Source organism: Pteropus vampyrus, unplaced genomic scaffold (assembly GCF_000151845.1).
Source record: "Pteropus vampyrus isolate Shadow unplaced genomic scaffold, Pvam_2.0 Scaffold90, whole genome shotgun sequence".
Taxonomy (NCBI): domain Eukaryota; kingdom Metazoa; phylum Chordata; class Mammalia; order Chiroptera; family Pteropodidae; genus Pteropus; species Pteropus vampyrus.
Window position 1 is genome coordinate 2,924,150 of NW_011888871.1, and position 10,343 is coordinate 2,934,492.

A 10,343-nucleotide genomic window follows, 5' to 3' on the forward strand; every position below is an offset into this window, starting at 1 on the left:
TGTATTAATTATGGATAAGTAGAAGCTCAAGTGTTTCAACTTTTCTACTGAAAAGTCAAAATGATTATAGTACTGCATAAAGCAGCTGTCAAGATTCTTTGTGCTGTTAATGTGGATAGCCGACTAGGAAAGAAACACACAGACAACCGCAATATAGCTTGCTTTCTGAAATTAGGTCCATTTGTCTGTGCTGGGAACTAACTGTGAATCTTGCTTTTTTTAGTTGCAAAGCCTCATTCCTTTTGTTCAGCTGCCCCCTAGTGACAGCGTCTGTGAAGAGTTCGGCTTGAGCTGCTCTGATTCTCTCCATAATCTGTTTTGGTGAGTAGATTGATGCCAGGAAAATCACAAACTTTTTTTTTCTTGACTATTTTGTTTTTAATGATTATGATTTCAGGCTTTTGGTTTCTTATGTCCATTATAAACCTGTAGGAAGTATTATTGCTGAGAAAAGATTTATGTAAAGGAGGCAGTTACTTAATTCAAAGAATATTTTGGGTAACTGGTGCGTTTTAGGGACTTTTCTAAAGTAATACTTGTAGTAAAGGTTCTGTTTAGTGAAGAATTAGAATAACTTTTAAAAATTATTTTATACATAATGGTTCACTTTATTGGAATCTGACAGAGGCAGCAGAGGCTGTTTCCTTACCCAGTCTACATCATTACTTTTAGTGTAAGAAAAATAAATTTTCCATAAGCGGGACTGGGCCTGCGATGGTGCATATAGCTTACCCTCCACTTGCCTTTGGCTTATGCCCGAAATTAAAGATGGGGATTCATTTCTTTGTATTAGGGTATCGCTCTTGTGGAAATGCAGATATCCCCGAGGCAGATCTCAGGTGGAATTAGCATTTTACCAATACTTTAGGAGGTACAAGTTTGCTAACCCGGAACAGACTCTAAAAGGACAGAGAATGCGGGCAAAGATCCCAATGACAGGGAGCTGGATTTCCTGGACTGCAGGTGAGGAGAGCACAGAGGTTCTAGAGTGAGTTTGGGGTGAGACCCCCTTCTTTACTGCAGGCTAAGGGTTTAGTAGGGAAGGCAGGAGGGGAGCTGAAGCAAGTAGTTTTGAATCCACAGCGTTGCCCATGGTGGACTTGCTCTACAGGAGCTTTAGAGCTTTCCAGAAGGTCCGTGTTCTTTTCGTGAGTCATCAGAAAGGAACACAGATGCACATTAACCGAAATGTTAGTACTTATCAGCACGTCAGCAGGTGTTTTTATTTCTTTTTACTTTAAGAATGTTCCATATGATGTGCGTTTCTAACCCTTCTCACTCTGTCATCCTGTCCTTGTTAACACTGAATAGTATCTCAGGTTTCATTTCTCACTGTACTCATGGCGTTGGAAGGAGTTCAACAGACAGACAGTTTTTCTTTATCAATCGGCGGCCTTGTGACCCAGCAAAGGTATTTAAAATTTTTTTGTATAAGTTTTTTCTTTTTCCTTTTAACTTTTTATTGTATTTATTATTTAATAACGTTTTCTGACACAGGCAATTCACATGGAATTTAGGACTTTGATTTAGAAACATGGCTTTAAGTGATCTAATTTTAGGGATTTAAGGAAGTCTACTACACAGTTGTTTCAATTATATACATGTGCATATAAGTATACATTAACAACCAACATATTTATTATCATAAAAGTTAACACTTTGAAGAAAATAAACATTTCAAAACATTTATCATCGCCTAGACTTTTCAGTGTAGATGCACATGCATAGACTTCTGTATTTTCCCTTCCTTCTGTTCATTTTTCGAGAAAATGAGGGTTCAGATTACTTCCATCTCAGACTGAAACTGATCATCTTGATAGGGTTACATGGATTTTTAGTGGTTCAGCTTTGACTTTGTACCTTCAGCAACATCGTACTTCAGTAATATTTTGTTTTCCAGTGACATGTGAAAATTACTTCTATCAGATACGGTTCAACCTGTAAATTTTTAGCCTGTATTGTAATTAGTGTGATTTTCATGGTTTATCTCTAATGCCATTTCATAATCTCATTATAAAGTGATATAAATGTATTTCTGTGTACATTCGAATGTGTTTTATGAGCATTTAAACTGCACCTGCGTCGTTTCGCATTTCTTCAGGAGCATCTTTAGATTAGAAAAAGATTCCATGATTAAGCGTCATTAATCAGATTCTCTGGTTAAAAATATCCCTTTTTAGAGACACAAGGAAACTTTTGAGTGATACATCTTTTCATTCCCTTGATGGTAATCTCATTGATCTTGATTGTAGACTTAGCAAGTTGTACACTTTACATATGTATAATTTATTACAGACCAGTTACACCTCAATGAAGTTGTTAAAAATGTATCCTTTTAGTGGTTGGTTAGAATAGCATGTTGTTAGGACACTGGGGGAAGGGAACATTTATTCTTTTCTGATCTTTGTTTTGTATGTAGGTTTCCAGACTTGTGAACGAGGTCTATCACACGTATAATCGTCATCAGTACCCATTTGTTGTTCTTAACATTTCTGTTGATTCAGGTAAGTTGCACTGAGATTTCAGTAAAATTGGTGACTTACTCCTAAAAGAATAAAAGAAAATTATAAAGCTCTGATATGATTGGGAAAAGACTTTTATAGTAACAATTAATAAAAATGTATTTTCTTTTTATAGACTTAATTTTATTTTAGGGACTTTTATTTTTTTAATACAGATTTTCCTGCTTTCTACTTTAAACTTGGTTAATTGCGTTATTTGAAAAATGTGACTTTTTCATGGCATTTCAGGGAAAAAGTATCCTAAATGTTCTTCCTGATTTTGAAAATAATGAATTTCACATTTTTCTTCTAATCGTTGAAATTCTGGTTTATTCTTATCCAATATTTTATCTACTTAGAAATACATATGTGCACACTTTAAAAAACATATAATGATTGATATCTACCCATAGCCTTTGGGATGAGAAAATAATTTTTAGTAATTTTGTATAGTACTCTTTATCCTTAGAAATGAATATTTTCTTTTCCATGTCATTAAAAATTATTCAGAAACATGATTTTAACAGCTGCATTGATCATAGTCCAACGATGGATATATTTTGGTTTTAAACTTTTTTATTTTTAGCTATTTAAGTTAGAATTTTAAATACTGTCCTTAATTTTAAATACTTAGAAATTTAAATACCGTCCTTATAATGGAATCATTATCTATATCTGTGATTATTTTCTTAAAATAAATTCCTAGAATTAGAATCACCATGTCAGTGAATGTGATGGTGTTGTACCAATTTACACATCTATCAACAATGGAAAATTATTTGGTTAAAATTATACTTTTTAACCAAATTCAGTAGATGGTAAAATGACGTTTCGTTTGCAGTTGTGTTGTATATTTTTATGTGTTTATTTGCTCTTTTTCTTTTGAAGTTTACCCATTCAAATCCTCGCATACTTTGTTTATCTAAAAGATTGCTCATCTTTTCCATGTTTATTTGAAAGAGTGCATTTTACAGTTTATGAATAAGAGTCTGGACACTGTAATTTTTTCAATAGTACTTTTAGTAAGTACAAGTGAATAAAACAGGTAGGGAAATTTCTATTGTCGAAGGTGAATTTAAACACAATAAGTTTCCTTTCTTTTTTGCCTTAGAATGTGTTGATATCAATGTTACTCCGGATAAAAGGCAAATTTTACTACAAGAGGAGAAACTTTTGTTGGCGATTTTAAAGACGTCTCTGATAGGAATGTTCGATAGCGTTGTCAACAAACTGGACGTCAGTCAGCAGCCTCTGCTGGATGGCGAAGGTGAGAAAAAGCAAGCTCAGAGCGAGCTTCTGCAGCAACCGTTGCGATCCTCTGTCTGTCTGTCTGTCTGTTTTCATGCGCAATAAAAAAAGAAAGGACGTCTCACGCTAGAAAGTCTGCTGCCGCAGATTTCAGGTAATCTGTTTAAAAAGAGACGCAAACAACGGCGTTTAGTACACGTGGGTTTAGTACTGAGCCTCAGCTGATTGCTGCAAGCCTTCTGTTAATTTCTGGAGTTCTGAAAACATGAGTTTTGACGACTTTGGCCAGTTTTCCCATTCCTTTCATAGAGGAGGGAATTTCTGGAGGCTGTTACTCTGCATGTTCCTCGTGTCACCCCTGTGCATTCTTCACTGAGTGTCATGTTGCAATGAGAGTTGCCGCAAAGCTGATCTGCCATCTGTAATAATAGCATGCACAGTCCTTATTTCCCTGGTCATAATTTATCAGCCATTTATCGAAGTTATTCATCCAAACCAAGTGCCTTCGGGCCATCTGGGAGAGGGGCCCCAAACTGCCTCCGTTGGCAGAGGGAAGGGTTGGCCATCACCCCCTCCGACGGCCCGGTCCACTCCTTGGGGTGGATGCTGTTTTTAAGCCAACCCGCCCCCAATCTCCGTGTCTTGTGGGTAGAGACGGGGGTGGCGGGTGCCCGTCATAGTGTCCTCAGAAGAGAGAAGAGCAGAGCGCTGCCGAGGAAGGCTGAGGTGACAGATGAGCGTTACGCCTGCGAGAGGAAACTGCTATGGGCTGAGGCCTTGTAAACCGAGGGGACCAGGAGCTGTAAGCCAGGAGGAGAGGGGAGGCACGGGGTACAGAGTGGCTCTGTCCTAGCATTTCCCGACACCCCAGGGCTCAGCAGGGGTCGACTTGGAAGACTCGTAGAGTGCCACAGTGGGCCCAGGACGTGGGGGATGGGACTGCTAGGTGGCGAGAGAGGAGCTTGGGGACATTGACGTTCACGTGGCAGGCCTGTTGACTTCCAGGCGGTAGGGCCCACATCTTTCCTGGCGCTTCTGTGCGTGGGACGCCATGCGTGTGTGGGGCGGGGAAGGATGGCCGGTAGCCCACACGTCCTTGTGGAAGAGGCCAGCGGTGGCATCTCTGAGCTCACTCATAGGCCCTGCCCCAGAAGGAGAAACTGCTCAGCGTAGCTGTGCACCTTGAAGCGCAGTTGAATAGGCGCCCTTCATTCAGCCATTGTATTGAAGTGTAGCAGGTCACGCACACACTGACTCATCTGAAGCATGTGGCTTATAAGCGTATCAGTCCTGAAGCCAGGAAATGGCACCCACAGGACCCCTTTGTCCTCCTTGCATCCAGTAACCCCTGTGGGCACCATTTTCCTGACTTCTGGCACCTAGATTAGTTTTGTCTGTTTTTAATTTGAAGCCGTCCAGTCTACTTTTTTATTTTTATGTTTTGTCTGTGAGAGTCCCCCCGAGTCACGTGCAGCAATTCACCGTCGTTGCTGTAGGAGTTCCGTCGTATTTAACGCCGCGATTTGTCTGCGGACACTGGGGTTATGTCCGGTTGTGGGTGTCGCGAACACCCCGGTCCGTGGCGTTGGCGACAGGAGAAGCGATGCTGGGCCACAGGCGCGCGTGCTTTCGCTTCAGCAGATGCCCGCCGTGGCCTTTGAAAGCGGCTGCACGGGGCTCACGGCCACCAGCAGCGTTTGCTCAGTCCTCACGCGAGCTGCTTTTTAATTCTGCATTCCAGCAAGGATGTGGCGCCTGTTTTCAGTTCGTGTCGCCTTCCGATTGACCAGGACAGCTCCGCTTTCGCGAGGGTCCTGTCCCCTCTCACTCGGTTCCCGCGCGGCCCCTGACCCCCTCTTCTGTTCGCACCTGCTCAGGTAACGCCATAAAACCGCGCTCGGTGGACGTGGAGGAGCCTCCGGCCGAGGTGCAGGGCACCCCCGCTCCGTTCGGGACTCGCGGAGAAGAGAGAAGGGCGGTGGCCGTTTCGAGGCTGCGGGAGGCCTTTTCTCTCCGTCACTCGGCAGACAAGCAGCCTCGGGGCCTGAGGCCTGCTGACCTGAGCCGCCTTCCTCGGGGACAGAAGAGCAGCGCCCCGGCCCCCTGCCCTTCGGGCTCCCCGTCCCCCCCGATGCCCATCTCCGGCGCCGGCTCCTCAGGGCCTCGGGTGGAGGCGATGAGGTCGGATGGGGGCGAAGTGGACGCGGGGAAGGATTCGGGCCACAGCAGCACCCCAGTCGGCTCCGAGGAGGGGTTCAGCACCCCAGAAACGGGCAGTCACTCCAGCGGGGACCGTGCAGCCAGCTCCCCCGATGACAGGTTTTCACAAGAAAATGCAGAGTCTTGTGAGAAGTTACCTGAACCCGAGCATCGTTTTTCAGACGTGAAATGCCATGTTGGCCAAGAAGATAATGGCTATAAATTTAGAGCTTTGCCTCAGCCAGCTGATGTCTCCCCATCAAACACGAAGCGTTTTAAAAAAGAAGAAATTCCTTTAAATTCCGACATCCCTCGGGAGTCGGTTACTACTCAGGACGTGTCAGTGTCTCAGGTTGATGTGGCTGTGAAAATTAATAAGAAAATGGTGCCCCTTGACTTTTCTATGAGTTCTTTGGTGAAACGGATAAAGCAATTACATCACCAAGAACAGCAAAGAGAGAGTGAACAGAATTACAGGAAGTTCAGGGCAAAGATTTGCCCTGGAGAAAATCAAGCGGCAGAAGATGAACTGAGAAAAGAGATAAGGTAAAGTTTTCTCCGAAGCGCATTTTTGCTCATTTCATTGAGCTGCCGTGCGAGCCAAAGGCCGATCCTTCCAGACTCTGCTTCCGCTCCTCCGGTGGCATTTGCTCTGCTGCGATGTCATCTCGTTGCCCGGGGCTGGGTGTGGCTCTGCCTTGGCACCAGGGTCTGGTCCTCTGGCCCCTCTGCCTGTCAGGGTGGTCCTACTTGGGGTCTTCCCTGCACTGCAGACTTGACGTATCCCAGAACGTCAGACTTGCCAGCACCTCTCTCTCTTCCTCCCCTACCCCCTCTTTTGCTCCCTTCTTGCTCCCTCTGGAAGATTCTAAATTTGGAGTCACCTTTGATTCCACAGATTGGTCACCAGCCTCACCAGTGCGTCCTTGGCGAGGTTTTCTCCACTCAACTCGATTTCATTGCCTCTCACGTTTCCTGTAAATAACTATTTTACTGGGCAGTTCTGCTGCTTGAAGCATTTCAGTTTTTTCCTTAGATTTCTCCTAGCGTATATTTTCCATCATCTGAATTAATCGATGCCTTCTTGACACCGACTTGACGTCTCTTCCTAAAGGCTTTCAGCCCACAGTGTCTTCTCCCAGCAAGGAATTCATGGCAGTTTTGGTGGATTTCCCACTTTTTATTTCAAGGTGTATTAGGAAAAATTATAACACATAGTCAACCCTGTGATTTCAAGATTGCGTAGGATAAGGCTAAGTCAAAGAGTCAGTTTAAAGAAAAATGTTAATAATACCGATAGAAAACACTGCCACTTTTTTGACCATAATCATGTACGGCATCGTGACTTGTTAAAATGTTGAATCCTCTTGAAATATTTAACTTTTATCTTTTAAAACTTTGGTCATTTACTGAGATATGCCGTGTCCTGTACACAATGCAACCCACTAAGTACTCTGAACCTTTATAGCATTTTCAGCCTGGACCACACAGGCTTTGCCTAAGCTAGATGATAAATTCTTCAACAGTGAGTGTTATTCCATGTAATTCCTTTGATATTCCTAGGGCCTAGTTTACACTGAGAAAAGTCTTCAGGAAATAGTTCCTTTAAAAAGTGTATAATTAATGGAGGTGAACTTTGAGTGTGATCTGAGGACTGTGAACTCAGATCCAGTGAAGAGATCCAGTTTCCTTTAGACTTGTACATGCTCACTCACACTCATAGAAAGTATGTGCTTGACAGGGAAAGACATGTATGGTACCCAAATTAAAGCTGGTCGTCTTTTATCTTGAATTCTTTTAGCCCCCTCAGTGAGAGAAATTAATTATAATTTTAAAATAGAGATTTTAATCAACAACCGTTTATTCATCACCTGTTATGGTTCTTGAATTTTTTTTCATCAGAAAAATCATCTTTTAAAATGTCTTATAATTAACATCTTCTACACGCAGTAAAACAATGTTTGCAGAAATGGAAATCATTGGTCAGTTTAACCTGGGATTTATAATCACCAAACTGGACGCGGATATCTTCATAGTGGACCAACACGCGACGGACGAGAAATACAACTTCGAGATGTTACAGCAGCACACAGTTCTCCAGGGTCAGAGGCTTATAGCGTAAGTTCATTTCGGTGTTTAGAATTTTCAGGGTCATTTCAACCCCCAAATTTGAGGTCTAATGACTTACGTGTGTGTCTACATATATTGACATAATTTTTTTGTTTGTTTGTTTTAGGCGAGGCAACCTTTGGTTGACCTCACAGATTGCAAGGACCTTGTCCGCTTACAATCCCTTATTTTTTTATTTTTTACGCCCACAGCACCTGGTCTTCCAAGATGGTCTGCCATCCAAGTACTAACCAGGCCCGACCCTGCTTAGCTTCTGAGATCAGATGGGATCGGGCGTGTTCAGGGTGGCATGGCCATAGATAAATGTTTTTTTTTTTTTGTCATAAGCATCCCCTACGGCAAATTTTTACCCTTTTTACATGATAATTGTACCTGCCATTTCCTGAGTGCTTATCGCGTGCCAGGCACTGTCAAAGCAGTATACGTGTGTTAGTTCTTTTAACTCTCTCCAGCCTAAGAGGTCGTTACTGTTACCACATTTCACAGGTGACAGAACTGAGGCGCACGCACAGAGAGGTTCAACTTAAACATCAAACCTTTTCAGCTATTTAAAATGTCGATCGCGGGTCGGCCAGAAAATCCTTTTGCTGACGGGCAGTTTGTAGTGCGCAGTACGTGTCTCCGTAGACTTTGTGTGTTCAGAGAGACAGCGCTGCCGGTCAGTCCTCAGCTATAGTAGGTCGGTTCCGGTGACTTGGTAGTCACTGCAGATTTTGATGTCACAGGTGGGGTGATGGTATGTCCTGTAAACCAGAAGTCTTAAGGAAAGTTATAAGAAGAGGTCTTGGATGTTCATTTGGGAAATTAAACTACATAGAGAAATGAACTCAGATCCCAGCAGAAGCAGATCCTGGCACGAAGCAGCCCCTCAGCTAGGCGAATACTCCTAGGTTCCCGAGTTCTCTATTTCCTCTGGAATGTGTTCATTGTGTTTATTTTCGGGAGGAATAAATGGTGATAGTAAAGGCTTTTCATAAGCTGCTTTATGACATTGCCTCAGAGGAGCGCTCCCCGAGTCCCTCTCTCTCCAGGTTGAGTTTCTCTTGCTCTTTGCGCTCATGGCGCGATTCTTGGTGCAGTTTGCAGTTACAGTGCATTTGGCTGCGTGATCGGCGCCTTCCTCCTCCACGAGACTAGGCCGTGAGGACAGAGGGCGGGTCTCTGCGGGCTCACCGGCCCGTCGCGTCCCTTGAGCAGCGTCTGTCTTACTCAGCACTGGTATATCCGGGAGGGGAGATGGCTGGGCTGCCGGATGGGTGGATAAATAATGCAGGCAGAGGAAGGAGCGGGATGGCAAAACAAATGTGGTTTATTCTGTTTTCCGATGCAGTGACCTAACCCAGCTTTTCCAATTGTCTTTATTGTGAGGAGGAAAAATAGCATTTTTATGTTCTATTGTTATCTTTAAGGAGAGGAGGGTTCAAAACAGGACTGGGAGCCGGGGTGGGTGGGCAGACTGAGGAACAACAAACTACTATCGATTGTAGTTACTTCTGGAATGAACTTTAAAAAAAAAAATTAAAAGGAAATTCTCAGAGACTTGTGTGACAGGAAAGGCACACAGCTCAATGAAGTCTTGTTATTCATGGTACTTTTTGAAATGAATTCAAGGAATCAGTGTTGTCTTTATTTTTCTGCCTGATAGCTAAATGCTTGGTTTCAAGATATGGTTTGAGTCTCTCCTCTGTTTTTCAGACCTCAGATTCTCAACTTAACTGCTGTCAATGAAGCTATTCTGATAGAAAATCTGGAGATATTCAGAAAGAACGGTTTTGATTTTATTATCGATGAAAGCGGTAAGTTATTACTTATAACTATAGAACTGTGTCCTTTTAGAGCTGGGGACCATCTTTGCAGTCACGTAGATCAGAGCATTTTATAAGACATGAAAATGGTTCTCCCAAAAGCATTTTGGGTCTGCCCTGTCTTTTAAACGTTCATTACGAGCAGCACGCAGCGGTTTTCAAATAATGGATTTTTCTCCCAATTTTATTCTTTTAGCTCCAGTCACTGAAAGGGCTAAATTGGTTTCCTTGCCAACTAGTAAAAACTGGACCTTTGGACCGCAGGACATAGATGAGCTGATCTTTATGCTCAGCGACAGCCCCGGGGTTATGTGCCGGCCTTCCCGCGTCAGGCAGATGTTTGCCTCCAGAGCCTGTCGGAAGTCGGTAAGTAGAGGAAGCTCCTCCGCCAGGCCTGGGGGTCCACGCAAACGTGTGGTCCCCAAGGGGCCCTCGGTTCCTCTCCTGACCGGTCAGCATT

At 43.3% G+C, this 10,343-nt stretch overlaps 1 protein-coding gene and 1 pseudogene across 3 annotated transcripts in view; one reads left to right on the plus strand and one right to left on the minus strand.

Annotated features, from left to right (window-relative positions):
* The window catches only part of PMS2 (PMS1 homolog 2, mismatch repair system component), a 19,469-nt gene that overhangs the window by 5,503 nt on the left and 3,623 nt on the right, over nucleotides 1-10,343 (plus strand). For all 3 annotated transcript variants that reach the window (XM_011363853.2, XM_023532805.1, XM_023532806.1), the window contains 8 exons: nucleotides 224-321; nucleotides 1,312-1,411; nucleotides 2,420-2,504; nucleotides 3,613-3,768; nucleotides 5,627-6,494; nucleotides 7,899-8,066; nucleotides 9,774-9,874; nucleotides 10,080-10,249. In XM_011363853.2, coding sequence (XP_011362155.1) covers nucleotides 224-321; nucleotides 1,312-1,411; nucleotides 2,420-2,504; nucleotides 3,613-3,768; nucleotides 5,627-6,494; nucleotides 7,899-8,066; nucleotides 9,774-9,874; nucleotides 10,080-10,249 — 1,746 coding nt within the window. The remainder of the gene's footprint in view (nucleotides 1-223; nucleotides 322-1,311; nucleotides 1,412-2,419; nucleotides 2,505-3,612; nucleotides 3,769-5,626; nucleotides 6,495-7,898; nucleotides 8,067-9,773; nucleotides 9,875-10,079; nucleotides 10,250-10,343) is intronic.
* On the minus strand, nucleotides 8,261-8,379 carry LOC111742284 (annotated as a pseudogene).